Below are 21,862 nucleotides of genomic sequence, written 5' to 3'. Positions count from 1 at the left end.
TTATATTGGTGTTTGAGTGTTTTAACGATATTTGATATTTGTGAAAACATATGGTTTTTTTGATGGGTTGAGAAGGCATTACTGTTTTTTTTCATTTCAAATAATGGATTTATACAGGCTTCCACACTCCAAAAATCTGTCATTCAACATATTTTTAGCGACAGGTTGGATTTGTTTTTCCATAAAAATCACTTGATGACATCCAATTCTATGATGTTAAAAAGTTTAACAACATCCTTGGAATTTTCTCTCTTATACTTTCAAATTGTGTAGTCACTGTGTTTATTTATTTCCAAGTACTGACATAGGAGCAGGTTAGAGATATTAATAATTTATAATTTTAGTTTTAGTGCCAATTTGAACTTCCACTGTATAATACTATGACCCGAATTTACTCTTTTTGATGTTGATTTTGGTTGTAACCTAAAATCAATAACTTAAACTACAAACTTCATTTTTCCTAGCCCTAAATGTTAAGTGCCATGGCAGATCCTCAAATATAAATATTTACTGAGGTTTCATGGCTTTATTTAAAAATCAGAATTATTTGTTTCTCAGATAGTATCATTCAAATAAAAGATGACACAAATTTCTTAATAATTAATAATAATAACATGTTTGAGCTCATTCTATTGGCTACGGGCTCTTCTAAGTCCTTGCCTGAGTTAACTCATTTAGTCTTCACAACAAACCAAGGAAATTAGTACTGACATTACACACATTGTGCAGATGAGGAAACTGAGGCCCAGCATTTTATTCATATGACTAGCAGGCAGTAGAGCCACGATTATGAACTCAGGCAGCCTGGCAGCAGACTCTGTGCTTCTATCCACTGTGGGAACACTCCATTTAGCTTATTCAGAGCTATGGTAATTCACTAAGTTAGGTGTCAGGACTCACCATTTGTAAAGTTCTTCTTTCTTAACTAGTATTTTACAAACTGCAAGTCTGGGTCTTTTGGGACTGAGTAGACAGAGAAATGACTTGGTGGTGGTCCTGGAAATTGCAAGTGAGAATGCTTAAAAGATTACTGGAAAAGAAGGAATTCAATGGTTCCCAGCCCATTACTGTTTTAGGAACAGGGGATGGGAATAGAACCTTCCAGTACTGGGTCACCTTATGGATGGGAGGGAAATATTGCTAGAGGCATTGAGAGGTAGGCCAATTAAGGATAAAAAGAGACAAGGTCAGAGGTCCAGCCCAGACAAGCCAGGAACCTCAATCTAGGGCAGTGGTATGTCTCAGCCTTTTCTTTATAATCACTCCCCTAAGGAGTCTTTTTGGGCATTTCTGTTCCTTATTTCCCCTCTCTCCTCCCCTGTGAAATTGTAATACTCAGATATGTCTGTGCTTTGTACATAGATGAGTAAGATTTTTTACCCCCTAAGAACATATGTGTGTGATGTCAGTCCCTAGAGGCACAGATGCACTGAACGGTGTGAATACACAGGGGTGGGGAGAGTGGGATCAGTGAATCACCTGGAGGAGCTAATGGGCTTCCAAGTTAGAAGGACTTAGGGACAGGAGTACCTAAAGAGGTGAAGACAAGAGGTTTTCTTAAATATGTGAAGTCAGGAGTTCTTTGACTTGGGGTCACCATCCTCACCTCCCCAGATGGGGAGTTTCTATCTTCACATGCTTCACTTAACTCCTGTCTCATTCTTCCCTCCATGGCTATAAGTGTGGTCATCATGTAACCCAAAATGCCATTGTATTGTCATGAAATTTATCATTTCATAGTGTGTGGTTTGAATTCTTTTTGTTTTGTTTAGAAACCAGATTCCCAAGAAGCTTGCTTTAAATTCTTTTTGAGTTCAGAAAATGGCAACTACTCCAATTTGCAAGAAATGGGTAATAAAAGTGCTTTAACTAAAAACTAGTATGCACTCATTTGAGATCTCTAATCCCCAAAGGACAACCCTCAGAAAGAAGCAGTAATTTGTGTTCCAGATAAAGAGCAAACTGATTGTCCCTGGCCATCACAAGGTCAGCTAGCTCATTTTCTCATATCTTAGCTCTCAAATCATCTAACACTGCCTAGGAGGCAATAACAATAACACTGAGTAAAAATCTTGCTAACTTTTTCCCATTCAAATCTCTCTCTTCCCAGATGACTTTGCTGCCATGGGGACTTTATTCTGAGCTCTGTAACCCAGTGCACATCACAAGGATCCTAATAAACCTTAAGTAATCTAATCTAATTACATACTAGAAGGCATGATAAAGAAACCAAGACCTCCCAATATTTTTCTTCTTCACAAACAAGTCGTGATTATTTACATGGTCAAAGGGTAGGGTCTTAGAATAAAAGGGGTGATGAAGAAAGCATCAACTAAAATATGGGAAAGGCAGTTCACCAGATTATTATTGGAAGATCTGAAAGTACTAGAAGGCCAGCCAGAGAAGGCCATGCCCAGAAGTCGAACAATTTATTGGGAAACTATAATCTTACATTTGTGTCTATAAGTATCAAGCCTGAGTACACATTGGAATCAGTAAGGAGCTTATCAGCTCCCATCCCTGAGAGATTTTGACTTAGAAGTTTTGGAGTGAGATCATGGACACTGGTATTTCTTAAAAGGACCCGCTGCTCTGCCACCTCCCAATGATTCTGATGTGCGTCTAAGGTTGAGAATCACTGCCTTACATTATACAGTGCTTTCACATACATTATTTGGGGTTTTGAATGCATACAGAAAAGAAAAAGAAACACTGTTAATGACTGTTGGCTGTATGAGAAAATAGGAAGAAACAAGAGTAGTAATTGTGAAAACGAAAGGATTAGAAAAAATTCAATTTATAGAAACTGAAGGAAAAAACTTCACCTTTCTAAGGGTTCAAATTAGTCCTAGGCATATAGAACATTAAGGAGGGACTTGTAAGTCCATATTTACTACTATATATGGAATAGTTTTTAGATGACAGGAAAATTTTCTGCCCAGAGAAGTCCAAAAACAATTATTTAGTATTTGATGTTAATACTTCCTAAGATCACATTCCTTCTCCTCTATAAACAAAATATATTGGAGAAGAGGAGAAAAACATTTGTTGTTAGTCTAAAGATATGTTAGAAAATGTCATACTAATATTTCTATGTGCATTTTGGGACTGTATAGACAGATAATGTACCTCAGCAGGCTCCTAACAGCTTTCAGATAGTTATAATTAATAATTCTGCAAGTGAAAGGTGGCAAGTGAATGATCTTGGATATAGCTAAAGGATAAAGCCAAGCCAATGCTGGGCTCTGAGATCAGCAGGGGGTGAGGGGGTGTGTGGGAATGGGGAATATAAAAGTCAGGTTGCAGTGTGGCAGAAGTAAAAGAACTTGCGATCAAAAAGTCGGAAAATAAATTTTAAGACTTTCAGTGTGGCTGATGACAAACGTAGGCTGTGACCAAAAGAGTGGTGGTGGCTATAGTCAACAGAGTAGAGGCTAAGCTGTCATCTCCATGTCAGCTAATAAGATAGAGAGGAGCAATGAATCAGGTACAGAAAATAAAATCTTCTAGACCATCAGCATTTAAGTCAAGAAGCTTCAGTTAATCAGCCCTTCACCCTCTGACTTCTGACTAATTAAGAATGGCTAATAATAGCAATAATTATATTCAGCGTTTACTAAGTGTTAGTATTGTTCTAAGCATTTTGCTTACATTTTAATATTCACAATAATTTTGTGACAATAGGTATTATTGTGCCCATTTGACAGATGAGGAAACTGAGACATAGAATAAGCAACTTACTCAATATGGGTTATAAATGCTGGGGAGAAGATATAGACATATTTGGGGTGAGAAAATATTTCACAGAAGGTATCAGCAAAAGTGAACAGAGTCCAGAAAGAGGCCTGCAATATGTGTATGTTGCATATCAACAGTTTCCAGGCTCTATGAAGGGGGCTGGTAAGAGATGAGTCTGAAATAATGCATTGGTACCACATTGAAGACAATTCGAAACCCAGTGTTGAGTTAGAGCTTTATTTGGAAGGCAGGAAGTGGGAGGAATGTGTCATAATCTAAGTTGTATCTTAAGAAAGTATGAACAAATTAGAAGAAGGATTTAGAACAAATTTGAAAGGACCCAAAGTACTGTTTATGGTTCGTTGGTTGGTTGGTTGGTTGGTTGGTTGGTTGGTTGGTTGGTTTTTGGTACTATTTGACAGGTAATGAGTCTATCCATGAGAACAGTGGCAGTTGAAAGAAACAACTTTGATGTATGTTGCAAAGGCCAAATGTCAAGTTTTGGTAACTGGTTAAATGAAGAGGGTGAGAGAGAGGGAAGGGTTTGAATAGAATCCAAAATTTCAAGTCTGAGTGACTGGGCAACTATTGGCAGAAATTCATCAGAGGCACTTTGTGGGGATGACAGGGCCAGCAGGAGAAGCTAGACTTTGAAAATATGCAATTTTGTTGTGTGAGCAGGCCATTGCAGCAGGCAGGCCATAGCAGGAAGGTGGGAACTAAGTTTGCAACTTACAAGAGTCTAGGCTAGAAAGGAAGCTTTTGGTGTCATCTGCCTAATGCTACTGTGGTAAACTGGGAAGTGGGTGAAGTCTCTGAAGGTGGACAAAGGAAGAAAATACAGAACAGATTCTTGGAAAACATTTAAATTTGGGGACAAGAAAGAGAAAGAGGAGCCAGGAAAGCAGACAGAAGGTAACAGAAGGATAGGAACACCCAGAAATGTGCAGAAATATACACTGAGCACAGAGGAATGGAAGGTTCGAGAAATAAGCTGACTTAGCGAACCCTCATAGAAATCAAGAAGAATACAGCCATTTGAATTAGAAAGTTGTTAGGATCAAGAGTAGCAACAGAAGGACAGAAGGTGGACTCAGATGGAAAGGAGTATGTTGTAGCAGACAAAGGCAGCAGGACTGGCCTACACTTTCAAGAATTTCACAGCAAGGAGGAAAGAGAAGACAGTAGAGTGTGGAATAAGGCATGTAAGGAAAAGTACTTTAAGACAAAGGGTACCACTTAAATATATTTAGACAGAGATAAAGAAGCCACTGAGAGAGGTGAGTGAAGGTGCATAGGTAATCCCAGGTAGTAGCAGCAAAGATTATTTTAGCAGCAGAAATTACAGTGGGATGAGGTCCTAAGCTGTTTGCTGACCTTATCATAAAACAAACTAGAATGCATGGAACTGCTATTCCTACCAATTCCCAGGCAGCAATTCTCTTAGGGAATAGGGCAAGGACCAGTGGCACCAGGTATTTTCTTCCTTTTCTGAAGAAATGCTTAAATTTTATTCATACATTCCAGGACAGAAGGGGAAGAATCACTGTCTTTAAAGAATAAAATACTTTCTATGAGTTGTAGGGGAGTAATAGGGGAACTAACTTTGATAGTGAATTTGGATTATAAAATATTAGGATTTTCTCTTTGTAAGCACTATTTGCAGATTACATGGTTTATAAATATTGTAATGTGCAGGAAAGGGGGACATTTTTAGCCTGTTTTTCTAAAAAGAAATAATTTAATGCATGTAGGCACTTAAATATTATTTCACCCACCCCATATGACACAAAAGCTTTCTGGAAAAGAAATAAGTAGAACAGGAAATATATTGATAGTGGTTAATATGTGACAGTTGGCTTTGAATGCCATAGGCCTATCTAGGGCAAGTGCTATAAAACATTCAGCAATCTGCTTCATTGTTCTGTCCTGTCCTGTAAAGGGGTTTGGAGGGAGGCAGGGATGGTGCTGAGGATGTCAGAAAGCATAAAGTGGGACTGGAGAAATGAAAAGAGAACAAAGAGGTAAAAAGAGACTCTGTTCCTAGGGAATATACATGCTCTCCCTCTTCTGTGGGATGGGCTGGGTACCATGTATATCCCTGTGTATTCAAAATGATCCCTGGGGTCCCATTGCTGTCACATTTGTGCACAGTCCTCAGACACAGAGAAGAGTGCTGGAGGTTGTTAGCACATCTCCCTCTGGAGATGAAACCGGGCTCAACACCAACAAGAGAACACCAGAGGGGATTTGTCTCTCCTCAACGCTTGGATAATGGATATTCCCTAATGCCCAGGGAAGAATTAAGTTCAGTATGTGCTTCACACTATATTATACACTCAATCCTGAACAGCTGGGCTGTTCATGCAATTTAAAAAGGAGAGAGGACTATTCACCATCTATATCTAATATATTCATAATAAATCTCTCAATGAGGAGGTATAAAAATTTCCTGTTTCTGTGTAGCCAAAGGAAGCAGAGCATTAGGCAGGTATCCAGGGAGCCTCATTAACAGAGATAACCAATGTGGAAAATCCAGAGGGACTTGTTCCACATTTCTATTAGTAATGGCAATTTTTCTCACCTGAAATATGCTAGTAATTTTCTCACTTGCAAAATTCAATTTGCCTAAGGATGAATAAATAGGTCTATTCTTAATACTTACTAGATAGCCTCTATGTTCCAAATGCTACATAAAAGTAAAGCATTGTTTGTCATTTTTTGTTGTTGTTTTTTTGTTTGTTTTGTTTTTTTCTTGATTTCTTAGGAAACAAAACACTGAAGTCATCACATAATGATTTGTTTTCAAGAAAATTGAAATAACATAAAATGATAGTGTCTTATAAAATTTTGTATTATGTGTGAAATACCTCCTCTAAAATTTAGTAAAATGGACAACAGATGACAATGAACTAGTGTGAATACAAGCATTTTGGTTGTAATATGGGGGGTAGTTAAGAACAAGGTTAGTAGTGCCGAAGCAAAGGCATTTTCCTTCTAGATTTTGCTTGCAAAGTGAAGCCACCTCTGTCGAGTCCTTCACCTCAGAGCCAGTCACAGCACTAACCAAATTAGCTTCTGCATGAGTTAATGCATAATAGACATAAGAATGGTTGACACTGGATAGAACCAATAACCAAAATGAAAGACATTTGCAAGATGATTTTCATCTAGAAATAGTTACTATTGAAATATTTTCTCACTATAATTAAAATGGCCTATGGTGGTCACTCATATTTCATAAAAAGATATCTGTGTCTAGGAGGATTCATGCTTTCTTCCTCACTCCCCCCCCCCGGCCCTTTTATTTTTAGTTGACAGTGATAATTGCACATACTTATGAGATACAGGGTGATATTTCAATATGTGTATACAGTGTATAATGATCAAGTTAGTGTAATTGGTATAACCTCAAACATTTATCATTTCTTTGTGTTGTGAACACTCAAAATCTTCTCTTCTAGCTCTTTGAAATTATACAATAAATCATAGTTAACCATCTTCATCCTACAGTGCTGCAAAACGGCAGACTTCATTCCTCCTATCTAGCATTTTTTTTTTTTTTTTTTGAGACAGAGTCTAGCTGTCAACCAGGCTGGAGTGTACTAGTGCAATCTCAGCTCACTGCAACCACTGCCTCCCAGGTTCAAGCAGTGCTCCGCTCCTCAGCCTCCCAAGCAGCTGGGACCACAGGCATGTACCATGACACCTGGCTAATTTTTGTATTTTTTTTTTTTTCAGGTAGAGACAGGGTTTCATCATATTGGCCAGGCTAGTCTTGAACTCCTGACCTGAAGTGATCTGCCTGCCTCAGCCTCCCAAAGTTCTGGGATTACAGGCATGAACCACCATGCCTGGTCCTAGCATAATTGTGTTTCTGCTAACCAACCTCTCTATCCTACCCTCTCTGTTACCCTTCCCAGTCACTAATACTCACAGTTCTACTCTCTATTTCCATCAACTCCAAAGGTTTTTAGAGTTCTCACATATGAGTGACAATATGTAATATTTATCTTTCTGTGCCTAACTTACTTTGCTGAGCATAATGTCCTCAGGCTTATTAATGTTGCTGTGAATGGCAGGATATCATTCTTTTTTATGGATGAATAGTATTCCAGTGTGTGTTTATGCCACATTTTTAATCCATTCATTGGTTAAGGGTTATTTAGGTTGATTTCATATCTTCACTATTGTGAATGGTGCTTCAGTAAACATGGGGGTGCAGGTATCCTTTTGATATGCAGATTTTCTTTCCTTTGTTTAAAACCTATTAATGGGGTTGCTGGATTACATGGTAGGTTTGCATTTAGTTTTTTCAGCAACCTCCATACTGTCCTCCCTAGTGACTGTACTAATTGATATTTCCACCAACAGTTACATACATCTCCACATCTTCACCAGCATTTATTATTTTTTGTCTTTTTTTTTATAACGGCCATTCTAACTGGGCAGGGATGATACCTCACTGTGGTTTTTATTTGCATTTTCTTGATGATTAGTGACATGGAGCATTGCTTCTTATGTTTGCTGGCTATATGTTCTTTTTTTTTTTTTCTTGAGACAGGGTCTTACTCTGACCCAGGCTAGAGTGTAGTGGTCCAATGATCGTTCATTTCAGCCTCAACCTCCTGGGCTCAAGCAATCCTCCCACCTCAGCCTCCTGAGTAGCTGGGACTACAGGTGTGCACCACCACTCCTGGCTACTTTTTTTGTGTTTTTTATAGAGATAGGATTTCACCATGTTGCCTAGGCTGGTCTCAAACTTCTGGACTTAAGTAATCCACTGGCCTCAGCCTCCAGCACTCTCAGAAGTACTGGGATCACAGGCATGAGCTACCATGGCCATCTGTGTGTTTTCTTTTTGAGAAATGCCTATTTAATTATTTTGTTCTCTTTTTAATTGGATTATTTATGTTTTTTTGCTGGTGAGTTGTTTAAATTCCTTGTATATTCTGGATATTCATCCTTTGTAAGATGAATAATTTGTAAATATTTTCTCTCATTCTACAAGTTGTCTTTTCAAGCTTGATTGTTTCCTTTGCTAGTGTAGACACTTTCCAGTTTAATATAGTTCCATTTGTCTATTTTTGTTTTTGTTGTGTGTGTTTTTGAAGTTTTATCCATGAAACCTTTGCCTAGACCAGTGTCTTGAAGCATTTCCCCTATGTTTTCTTATAGTAAAGTTAAACAATAAAAGAAGAAGAAAGGAACAAAGAATGTACAAAGTCATTAGAAAATAATTAACAAAATGACCAGGAGTTAAGTACTCATTTATCAATAATAGCCTTAAATGTAAATGGTTTAAATTCCCCAATTAAAAGATGTGGACTGGATGAATGAATTAAAAAAAAAAAAAAAAAGACACAACTTTATACTGCCCACAAAAACACTCACTTCACCTGTAAAGGCACACATAGACTGAAAGTGAGGGATGGAAAAAAGTATTCGACACAAACAGAAACTAAAAGTGTGCAAATTAAATAGGTAGACTCCAATACAATAATAGTAGCAAGACTTTTTCAGCATTGGACAGATAGATTATCTAGAAAGAAAATCAACAAAGAAACATCAGACATAACCTTCACTACAGACCAAACAGGCATAATAGACATTTACGAAACATTTCCTCCTACCCCTTTGTTAAGACAGAGGAACAGAAAATGCATTTGGACCATTTAATCACAGTTTTGGCTCATTAAGGTATGAATTCGAAAAGAGGGACATATTAACTAAACTATGTTGAGCCCATCAAAATGGTTAGCTGATTTGTCAATAAATTATTCCTACTGACTCAGACTTTTACAATAGTAAAACAATATATACAGTTTTTTTATATTTTAAAAAACATAAAAAGAAAGAAAATATGGTTTCTTGAAATTCTGCCTTTCCTAGAATTTAAATGCCTTTCTCAGCATTGTTGAGATAGACACAGTGTTTTCATACCTTTGTTTCTATGATGGCATGAATAAAGTGGATATGCCACAATGAAGCATTCTTCCATAAGAGACACTTAAGCATTATCTCCAGTTTGTCTCTATTATGAATATTATTTGACAGACATCTTTGTTTTCCTGAATGTAGAGTTTATTTCCTCAGAATAGCTTTCCTGAAATGAAATTACTAGATCAAATGCTATGAATATTTTAAAGCCCCTATTTTCAGCATATTCTAAATAGCTTTGCAAAAGAATATTTATTAATTTGCCTTACATCAGCAAAATCTATGGAAACTATAGTATTATCCAAGGCTTAACAAGCTATTACATTACTTTTTTGTGTGTTTATTTTATTCCTTGCAAACTTGGCAAATTTTGCTACTATTCATTTGCAGTTTTGTGTGTGTAACTGCTCCTTAATTATTTTTTTTTTTCTTATCAATTGACTTATTTTTCCCAGCTTCTGTCTCACCTGCTTTCCTTACCTTTATTCCTTTGTACAGGCTCACATGATTCATTCAGCTACTGGGTGGATGAAAAGTCCCCAGTGGGGCCTGACCAAACCCTAGCTATCAAACGCCTCGCCAGGATCTCCTTGGTGAAGAAGCTAATGAAGAAGTGGTCTGTAACTCAGAACCTGACATTTCGGGAACAGCTGGAAGCTGGGATCCGCTACTTTGATCTGCGTGTGTCTTCCAAACCTGGGGATGCTGACCAGGAGATCTACTTCATCCATGGGCTTTTTGGCATCAAGGTCTGGGATGGGCTGATGGAAATTGACTCATTTCTTACACAGCACCCCCAAGAGATTATCTTCCTGGATTTCAACCACTTCTACGCCATGGATGAGTCCCATCACAAATGCCTGGTTCTCCGGATCCAGGAGGCCTTTGGAAACAAGCTGTGTTCAGCCTGCAGTGTGGAAAGTTTGACGCTGCGAACTCTGTGGGAGAAGAAGTGCCAGGTAGGAGGGAAGGAGAGAGAAGCTTCCAACGGCAAGAACTTAACTCTTCCTGCTTTTCCTGTATTGCCATCTGTAAAATCACTAAACCCAGGGCTCTTAGGCTAGAGGGTGTGGATTGTTTGAGATATTGTACATACGCAAACTAGTTCCTGGGCTCTAGAATAGCGTCAAGGGCTAGGGCTAACACCTGCCAAATACTTAAAGCTTGTCCAGCAAGCTGTTTGACATCTAATGGACTTTTAGTGGCCTGGCCAGAACCAGTCAAGGCAAAGTTTGGTCCAGTAGGTCATTACCATTTTCTCTGTTTTCTGAGGTCCACTTTTACCCTTCTAGTTCCCCTCAGGGATAGTCTATTCCATCTTGCTTTCAAATCAATGTCAGATAATCCTGGCCAAGGTATTGACTGATGAGGAAAAGTAGTAGCTGACTGAAACATAGTGATTCATCTCAGGAGTGTTAATATTATACAAGAATGTGAGTCAGAAAAGGAGAGAGCGTTAAGGAAGGAAGAGCCTGTTGAAGGTGCTCCAACCTGGGAGAGCATTCCTTAGTCTGCCTAAATTGAGAAGAACCTCCCAGCCTAGGGCCATGAGGGACATGCTCAGGAAGAGGAATGTCAGTAGGAGAAAAGAGCTTCAGGAAAGGGTTTAGTTTATGCTCTAAAAAAAAAAAAAAAATTAAAAAAAAAAAAAGCAAGTACCTTTCATTCAGAGTTACTCACTTGCTCAGCAGATGCATTAACCAAAACATCTTTAAGATGCAGTTTTTTTAAACGTAAGGAGGAGCTTTTGATTAAAAATAGGTTAAAGGTTTTTCACTTGAAAATGTTTGTTAAACACCAGGTATGTGCCAAGTAACCATCTAAGGAATAGGGAGAAATCAGTAAATAAATAAAACAGACAAAGATACATTGCCCCAATGGAGGTGTCGTTCTGGTGGAGGGAGATAGATCATAGATAACAGAGCTAATAAAAATACATATATGTGTGTGTATGTGTCTGTGTATCACATACATGCATATACTCAGACACACACATATATCCATATATGTATATTTATTCTCTCTCTCCATATATATGTACACACACATACATAAAATGTTGGAAAGTGATAAGAGCTACGGAAAAAGAAAAGGTCAAGCATGGTAAGAGGGAACCAGGATTCTGTGGGTTGGAGGGTTGACTGAAATGTTGAGGAGGTTGATCAGGAGAGCCTTCATTGAAAAAATGGCATTTGAAGGGATTAATCACATGACTTTCTGGGGACAGAAGCAGCAGCCAGTGCAGAGGCCCAAAAGCAGGAATGTCCCTGGCCATCTTTGCGGAAAAGGAGCATCCGGTGTGGCTGGAGAGCAGGCGGCAACAGAGTAGTGACAGGAGGTCAGAGAGATGACTGGTGATCATGTGAGCCTGGAAGGCACTGTAAAGAAGCTAGCCTTCACTCAAAGCGAGGAGAGTTCTGGGATAGGATGTTGTGGCCTGACTTAGGTCTTAATGAGATCTCTCTGGTTGCAGTGCTGGGAAGAGACCAGGGCAGGAGGATCAGGCAGAAGTCAGGAGCCCAGTGAGACTGTTAGTGGTCAGATTTTGCATCTGTCAGAAGGTAGAGCCAACAAGGTTTCCTAATGGATACAATTTGGGATATGAAAGAAGGTGAGGATTCAAGGATGACTCCCAGGCTTGGCCTGGATAACTGGAAATACCAAGCTGTTTTTGTACACCCTGAGAAGTTCTAAATGTCTTTGATACCATAGAGCCTTTGTGAGTTAACTCTTAGTATTTGTTAAAGTCTGTCTAAGCCATTTTATTCACTGAGACTTTTGTAAGTGATATTCTGCTAAATATTTATGACACCTCTATCTCATAAAAGTAAGTTTATATCTGTTCATGTCTAACTTGGAGAGACTTTTTCCCAGCGGCGTTTCTCTTTTATAATATGAGAGAATAGTAACAACTAACGTTTATTGGGCCCTTATAATGAGCTAGGTACATGGACTAACTCATCTGACCCTCTCAGTGACGCCACGAAATGGGTACTTTGTTATCGTCTCCATTTTACAGATGAGGAAACCGAGGCATGGAGACACTAAGCAACTCGTCCAAGAGAAAACTGGGCAAATTTTTAAATCCTGGTTAGTGAGAACCAGGATTCAGTCACAGGGTTTCCAGCTTTCCAGAGTTCCTACAGCTTCTCATCCTCTCTGAGGGCTGTTTAGGCACATTGGCGTTTTTCACAACCAGTGTTTTATATTAGGCTAACGAAATATATTGCTTTTATTAATGAGCCCCTATTATCAGAAGATCTCAGAGAATTAGCAGAATGGGAGAAAGGGATGGAGAGCTTTTGAATTTTGGGATTCAGTAAGGTTAAATTTGAGTACAGACATTATTTTATAAACAGCTAGTACTGGGATGGGTTGACATATCGCATACTAAACTGCTTACGAATCTGCAGGAGTAAAAGGTATCTTCATGAATAAAGAATAATGTGGGCAGTGAATTTTTAACAGTAATGATCTATCATAGTTATTAAAGCATGGGCTAATTTAGCTGTATCATCCAACTACAATTACTTCTAAGGTTATGAAGGAAAGAGACTGTGATGATATTTCAGAAAAAGGGAGAGCGTTATCAGTTCAAATCCTAAGATCCCCCTGTGCTCTTTTCTTTCCCGTGTTTTCCCCACTGCATCTCTTCTTAAAAGCTAAACACGCCGGGCACAGTGGCTCACACCTGTAATCCCAACACTTTGGGAGGCCAAGGCAGATCATCCTGAGGTCAGGAGTTCAAAAGCAGCCTGGCCAACATGGTGAAACCCCATCTCTACTAAAAATACAAAAATTACCTGGGCATGGTGGCACGCACCTGTAATCCCAACAACTTGGGAGGCTGAGACAAGAGAATTGCTTGAACCCAGGAGGCGGAGGTTGCAGGGAGCTGAGATCCTGCTATTTGCACTCCAGCCTGGGCGACAAGAGTGAAACTCCATCTCAAAAACAGAAAAAAGTTAAATAAAGAGATTTCAAACAGGGCACTAGTCATCTGCACTACTCTTGGGACAGGGTTAAACTTTAAATATTCTTCATGTAATGAGCTGCCTCACATGTAGTGAGGCACCCACTACCCCCCACCCCATGTATTTTATTACTACAATTTAGTAGAAAAAGCACAGTACCATTCAATCAAATTTCATTTACTTAACATGCAATTACATCATAGCCATAGGTATATATTTTATTTGCACATTAGTGGCTATGGGTTTGAGGGTACCATGAGTTAGAAGTTGTAATCTACATCTTAAAGTATTTAGGAAATTAATGAAAATGGTAAGAGTACCTAACACTAGGGAATATGAAACAACTGATAGACGATTTCAAGGTGAAAGTGCCTCAAATGTTCTGTACTATATGAAGAAGAGGGGTTTGTAATAAATCAGTTGAAAAGTAGAACGTAGCATTAAGTCTGTATCCCAGAGGCTCCGAGTAAAAGAATGATCAGAATAAGGAGGTCCATCAAGGAATCATTTTTAAAGGAAATGAGATTTTTAATCTAAGTCTCAAGAGAAAAACTGAACATGAACCACTGAGCTAGAGGGGAGAGCATTTCAGAGAAAACCACAGCAGACAGAGGTTGGGGGGTGCAGATACAAAACACAGGCCCTGAGTGAGAGTCGCTGCACCCAGATCCCCATAGAGTAGGAGTTGGTTTGCAAGGCCAGCCTCTCCCTGTAAGCAGAAATTCTCCTTGTAACCTTTAGGGTCAGACTGCGATCAAGAAGCCTCTTGAAGAAAGGCATAAAGACCCTTTTGGATACTTTGTGCTTTACGCACTTTCTCCACGCAGAGTAAAGAACAGCACAGTCCTCTCGTTCCCCGACATGTGGCCAGGGGCAGGCAGCAGGCACAGGACATGTCTGGCAGGTCCCGTCACAGGGCCGCACCACCTCCCACCTCTCCCACGGTCCGCTGCCCAGGATACCTTTCCTCACAGCACCCAGCCTTACCACCTGGCTAATTACACTGCCATGAGGAAATCCTACCCCCTTCCCCAAGCAATCTGCTTACCATGAGCCTGTGATTAACCTCATTAACACATGTGTTTACCGCAGACGTCATTAGCAGTCAGTCAGACATTACTCAGAATCGTTAAAAACCACAGGAACAGCCATTACCCAGTTCAGTGCAACCAGCCTGGTGCTCCCCAGCTCTGGGCCTTGGGGAGCAGTTAGTCAGGCACCTTAGTCACAAGCTAAATGCACACCAGAAATGAGGCTGACATCCAGAGCTCTTGCTCTTGGGTGCTGGGAGGATTCCCCTCTGTGGCCCACTGTCCGAGGATGGCAGGCCAGGCCTCGTGAGCATGTGCAGACCATTCCTGCCAATGCCTGGGACAGGGAAATGTATGTTACTTTAGAAACCTTCACAGCAGAGCTCTGAATTGGGATGATGGGAAGAGCAGTTTCCTATCCCACAGCTGCCTCCCAGAAACTAATTAACGCTACGGATGTAGCTTGCTAATTATTTTCAAAATCACCACCACCCTGAGCAGTCCCTGTGGAGGCCAGCCACCTCTGCGAGGTCTCCCCTGACTCAGCGGCACGTTCCTCCCTCCCCTGGGAAGGGCAGTTCCAGGCAGAGCCAGCACACACGACTGAAAGTCTGTTTACCCACAAATTAGTTCAATGTTTTTGTTTAACTCCAAAAGCTGTCAATTTTGTAATTATAGGAGACATAACTTCTAGACAGCCCTTGCTGCTCAGCCGGAGATTTCTCAGCCTGAGGTCCAAAGCTTCCCCAGGGGGATGTGAGGGTAGAATTTAAGAAGCCTTTAAATTTGGATGGGAAAAAATTACGTATTCATTTGTACTACAATTGACCTGAAAATTAGTATGCCTATTGATTACGAGGGCAGGTGGTGGCCCACAGCAGTCCTGGTCCTGCCCGTTATTTATCTCCCTAGATGCGTCCATCTCACATTGCAGTTACTGCAGATATCTGAAATGCCACTTACGCTCATCACTAACTCATAGTTACAGGACTTATTAGATTTATAACAAAGTATTTTTATTTAATGCATTTATCATGCAGCACATACATTCACTAATTACAAACTTATTTAATAATTGATTGCTATAGTTCCATATCATAGATTTGCTTTATAATCCTGTATATTTTATTTTATGCATTCATTTAAAATATAATGCTGAGAAGGGGTCCATGATTTTAATATAATTCCAAAGGTATTTATGCCAAAAAAAAGTTAAGAATTTTTGAGTCAGACATACGGCAAGTGCTCTGTAAATCTTTGCTGATTTCCTAAAAATATATATTAATATAAACAGTTCTTGACTTTCCTCATTTGATTATATTCGCTCGCCTTTTTCCCAGCAATCCATGTAAAACAAAGGAGTTGACATTTGGCATTCTTAATGGATTGCTCTCCTTTTTCTATTTTGAACATTTCAGGTTCTTATTTTCTACCACTGTCCCTTCTACAAGCAATACCCCTTCCTGTGGCCAGGAAAGAAAATTCCGGCGCCCTGGGCAAACACCACAAGTGTGCACAAACTAATCCTCTTCTTGGAGACCACTCTGAGTGAGCGGGTCCCACGGGGCTCCTTCCACGTCTCCCAAGCGATCCTCACCCCCAGAGTGAAGACCATCGCCCGGGGCTTGGTTGGGGGCCTCAAGAACACGCTGGTTCATAGGTAAGAATTTGCTTCCACCTCACAAGGAAAGCTTTTTAAAAAAGCATTTATATTGATTCTATTCTGAGTAAATAGCAATAAAACCATGTAGTTTAAGGATTTAGAAAAACAACAAAATAAACAAAAAAATCTTTATATTTGAGAAAACTGTGCAGTTGAGGTGGATTATAGTCAAATGATGTCTAAACACTTTGTTCATAAGTACACATTATATCATAAATACTGCACTCTCTAAATTTTGCTATAAGGCAAAGCACATTGAGCCAACACCATGTCTGTTCACTCCTGGCACCTGGCCACATGTGGTCCTGCCTGTGCCTCGCAGCTGGCCCAGGCACTCATTTAAGAAGCATTAAATATAGACCGCTGTCCTAGGTGCTAAGGATTCAGAAATGGCCCTTCAAGAGTTTGTTCTGCTTTCCACGGTGACCATGAGTCACTGAAGCACCAGCTTAGGATGCCACCCACCATGCCCATGCTGTAGTTTCAAATACATTCTCAGGGCAGAATCAAGCCTGGCTGTACAATGAGGTAGGAGAAGCTTCAGTCATTTTGTAACAGATGGTGTTCTTTATCCTGGACACCAATGAGTGATAGATGCTCTCAAGAAAAAGGATAGTTTATTCATGTGTGTGTATGTATGCACATACATGTGGGTATGTGTATGTATCTATGTACCTGTACACATATATGTGTATATGTATATGTATAAAAGGAATGTTATAAGTACATTTGGATAACAGGGCATCCCTTGCAATCCAAGCTGAGGAAGCTAATATGTTTGGGTAACAAAAGATATTTACAAGAAACAGTTTGGTCCCTGAGTTCCAGGTTGATGAGCAGAGTTCAGGTAATGAAAGATTCATCCAAAAACATGTTTCTATGTATTTTGTCCTGAGTTTGGGTAACATGAGTTCAGATAACAGGAGTTCACTTAGCAGGAGTTTAGATGGCAGGACTACATTTTTCCCTCTTGGTGAGAGCCCCTGATTATGTCAACCATGGACAAAACCAGAAAGTCCTTTCTGAGTGGTTCTACTAAGTCTTGTATGTGAATTCATTATGCTGAACTTGGAAAAGTGAATCTTATAAACCAGTACAATATCTCTTTGAAAGATCCAGAATTAGAACTTTCTTTTTTAATTATATGATTTTAAAACATATGTGTTTGTGTATCTACACTGTGTTCCTCACGCCTCTGGTATTTGTAGGTCAACATTACTTATATATTCATTCAGTAAACATTGAATACCTAGGAGGAGCTAGGTACAAAGATTCAAGATGAATAATATACTGTCTGCTGCCAAGAAACTCATAGTCTAGCAGCAGAAACTAGCATGAAAATTTCTATAAAGCAAGGTGAAATGTCACTCTAAAGAATTCTGTGCACACAGCAACATTAATAAGGGAAAGGAAGTATTTAAAACGAATGGTAAGTTGTATCTATATACCATTTCTGAATAGAAAATACCTTTTTGCAGAGGATTTCATTTGATTCTTAAGTCAGCCTCTAGGATGGCACATTGTCTAGAGCATATTATCATCCTCTCTTTAGATGAGACTCAGGGGACTTAAGTGACCCCAATCCATACAGCTAGCCAATAAAAGTCATTAATACCTCTCCAACTCCAGCCTTCTGATCGTTAGACCACTGCCCTTTCAGCGTTGGACACTGACTTGGATACTGCATATTTTTGTGCTCTCCTTCCTTCCTCCCCTCCTTCCTTCCTCCCTTCCTTCCTTCCTTCCTTCCTTCCTTCCTTCCTTCCTTCCTTCCTTCCTTTCTTCCTCCCTCCTTCCCTCCATCCCTTCCTCTCTCCCTTCCTTTCTTTCTTGGTGGAGTTTTGCTCTTGTTGCCCAGGCTGGAGTGCAATGGCGCAATCTCAGCTCACAACAACCTCCACCTCCCAGGTTCAAGCAATTCTCCTGCCTCAGCCCCCAAGTAGCTGGGATTACAAGCATATGCCACCACGCACAGCTAATTTTGTATTTTTGGTAGAGATGGGGTTTCTCCATATTGGTCAGGCTGGTCTCAAACTCCCTACCTAAGGTGATCCACCTGCCTCAGCCTCTCAAAGTGCTGGGATTACAGGCATGAGCCACTGCACCCAGCCTCATTATTTTCTGCTCCACAGGCCTGCAATTGTTTATTAGTACCTGAATCTGGTAATGTCACAGGTTACAACTGGTACAGGTTACAACTGTCACAAAGCTTTTCATACCTGTAGTTTCCTAAAAATTTAATCTGGATGCAAGTGAAACATTGGCTCTTTCCTTTTTGATGAAAGATAATGGTGTTGGCATGCACCCAAAGCCAAGGGATCCTACTATGCCAGAGCCCTTGCAAAATGGGCCCCAGAGCCTTTGCAAGCCGATATCCCCAAGCTAAGAAAGATACTTTCCTTGGCATCTCGCCCCCTGCTGGCTGCAAGAATATTACAGGTGTGCATCATGGATTCCTATCCCTGCACATCAACTGAAGGAGGAAAATGCTGCTCTGGTTGAGTTTGTTCCAAAAGGCCAGTGCAGGGTGTGGCTGTCATTTCCTCTGGGCTGCTGAACAAACGTAGGACCTTCCCCTGTGTACCAACACCCAGAGGGTCTGTCCTAACTGGTCACGGTCACTGGTTGTCAGCTCAAACCAAGAAGGAAAAGACAGGGTGTATTTTCTTACAAATGTAGAGGTGGTTTCTTGGCAGGGATTTAACCCCCTAACTCTTAGTTAAATTTTGGGTCTAAGATCTTGTTCATCTTGATTCCACATCCTAGAAGGAAGCCACAAGAAATATACCCATTTGACTTAATTTCCATGCTGGTTTCTCCCAGACTTACAGAAACCTGAAGTTCAGGTTCATGGCATTCCCACTGAAATCAAATGAAAACACTTTGCCAAAGCCTGAGCAACTCTAGTTCCTGCCTAGAGTTCTAGCATCCATGAACTCTAGACAGGAACATGGGACTGAAATCAGCAGGCCTGAGAGCACGGTCTGACATGCTCCGTGTTACAGGGTGCATTGTGCTGTGCCCGTCCCACCCCCGCCATCCCCAAGTTCACATATGGAAGTCCCAACTCCCAGTTACCTCAGAATGTGGCTGTATTTGCAGATAGGGCCTTTAAAGAGGTAATTAAGTCAAACAAGGATGTTAGGCTGGGCCCTAATCCAGTCTGATTGGTATCCTTAAAAGAAAAGGAAATTTAGACACACAAAGAGACATCACGGACAAGTGTGCACAGAGCAAAGGCCATGTGAGGATGCGGTGAGAAGGCGGCCGTCTGCAGGCCAAGGACAGGGGCCCCAGGAGAAACAACATCTGACAACACTTTGATCCAGGATTTCCAGCTTCTAAAACAAGAGAAAATACATTTCTGTGGTTTAAGTCAACCAATATGTGGTACTTTGTTACGGTAGTCCTAGAAAACCAATGCAGTCCCTGAGCAACAGGGTGGCCTTGGACAAGTTTTCTGAAGTCTCTGAGCTGTGGTTTTCTCACCAGTTAAATAGGATTATTAATACCACATCAGACTGTAGTCTTAACATGAAAATGCCAGCCACAGTGGCTGGCACAAAATATACATGCCATCCGTATTCATAAAGACACCCAGAGACACTGTAGACCAGCGTTGTTCCCAGCTGGGCTCCAAGGTCAACAGGAAGCTTTTAACCTCCTGTTCTTCCATCCATGGGAACTGTCAACGCAGGGGTCTGTCAGCACTATCAGGTTCAGCCTTTTGCAGATCCCTTGTCCTGGTAAATACCAAGAGTTCGGAAAATCAAGTAGCTCCTGTTTGCAGTGGGTTCTCCATTTCCGCTTCTTTGTGCTTATTTGATCCTTGCCTTGGAGAAGTTGACACATGCTACCCGAAGCTGACACAGAGCTCTTTGTCACCAGAAACCACAATACCTACCTTTCCCAACATTTCTCTGCCTAGGCTCCAGGTATCCTCCAAGATGAGGCTCTGGCTGCAGTGGCTGGAGTTGCCCCAAGCCTTCAAGGCTCATTTCCCTGTGATGACCAGCAGAGGGCACCTGCACCTCCCACTTCAACACTGACTCAGGCTTTTAAAATGAAATCCTGTATCTATCAGCCCAGTACTACTGTGTCCTTGGTGTGGGTCACTGTGTATCCTTGGTCTGTCTTTAAGGAAGTCTGTATTTCTAGCTTCTCATTTCCAGACCACAGCATTTTGTCACCTAAGCAGCAGGATGTGACCTCTTTAAGGTGTAGTTTCTTACTCCCAGCCACCAAATATTTCTGCCTCACACTCTTCCAGTTATGATTCCTTCCCTTTTTTTTTTAACCAGACTTACGATATCACAGGAACTCTTCTAAACACTTTAGATGTATTATTTTGTTTAATTCACAAAAAATCTTTATGAAGCATTATTATCACCATTTTACAGAGAGAGAGGCAGAGGGACCATGACATTCAGTCAGCTAAAGTCACACTGAGATGACTAAGTCTTCAGGAGCCCCTCTTCAGAATGGAAGTACTCCTGGGAGAGTGGTCTATTAAGTCATCATCAGCTATTAATATAAAAGTATAAATCGATTTATGATACGTGTTTTAGCCCATGGCTGATTATAGAGCCCACTGAGAGAGGGAGGAGACCCAGGACCGATTATGGTTGTCATGTAAGGGAAAAAGAAAGAGGAGAAGGACCAAATGCTACCAAGGCCTGAACAGGTTGTCTGGGAAACTGAGAAGTCCAGATGTGTGCTGAAAGAAGGGCCGGCAGCGTCGAAGCAGTGATGGAAGAGAGAGGATGATAGCCAAAGGGAATGGTCCCCAAAGAAGAGACAGAGGCCAATTAAGATTATTAACTATGCATATTGTCATTTTTGGCCTAGACCAGATCCTTCCTAAAAAATCTCCAGTTCTTTAACCAAAACTTAAGCCCCAGTTTCTTCTGTCTTTCTGAAAGCATTCTCAGCCTACAGAGTATGTAGTGAGCCGTTTTTACTGTCATGTAAACTATGAGTATACTTTATTGCTTTCTCCTCTATGCCACCTGTGGTAGTTTATACTTACTACCAATGCAGAAATTATCACACTGAATAGCCATTATTCGTTTATGTCCCTGAACAACTGGCTGTCACCTAGGAAGCCTTTGATTAATAAAAACCATCAACTGATTAAGTATTGGTCTATTAAGAAGCCACACTTAGTGACTGAATAACTGTGTATCCATATGAAAAAAGTGAGCCTTGATCTCCTACTTTATATCATATACAAAAATTAATTTGAGATGATTCTTAGAGCTAAACCTAAAAGCTAAAAACCATAAAGCTCTTAGGAGAAAACATAGGTGGATCTGTTTATAAATTAGGAGTGGACTGAAGTGGTTTTTAGATCACAGAAGCCATAAAAGAAAAAAAAATGGACAAATTAGAATCCTTAAAAATTAAGGAATTCAACTCACAAAAATATGTGACTGAGAAAACTGGTAGACAAGCTATACGCTAGGAGAAAGTATTTGCAAAATGCATCTGATAAAAGCCCAGTATCCAGGATATAT

The 21,862-nt window shown here is 40.3% G+C and overlaps 1 protein-coding gene across 1 annotated transcript in view; it reads left to right on the top strand.

Annotated features, from left to right (window-relative positions):
* PLCXD2 (phosphatidylinositol specific phospholipase C X domain containing 2) overlaps positions 1–21,862 on the top strand; it is a 52,104-nt gene that overhangs the window by 26,462 nt on the left and 3,780 nt on the right. Inside the window, exons 2-3 of the mRNA XM_032299144.1 lie at positions 10,177–10,637; positions 16,102–16,343. Coding sequence (XP_032155035.1) covers positions 10,177–10,637; positions 16,102–16,343 — 703 coding nt within the window. The remainder of the gene's footprint in view (positions 1–10,176; positions 10,638–16,101; positions 16,344–21,862) is intronic.

Source organism: Sapajus apella, unplaced genomic scaffold (assembly GCF_009761245.1).
Source record: "Sapajus apella isolate SASKATOON/1434 unplaced genomic scaffold, GSC_monkey_1.0 scaffold40, whole genome shotgun sequence".
NCBI classification, from domain to species: Eukaryota; Metazoa; Chordata; class Mammalia; order Primates; family Cebidae; genus Sapajus; species Sapajus apella.
Note: the sequence above shows the minus strand (reverse complement) of the source record. Positions and strands in the feature narration are given on the sequence as shown.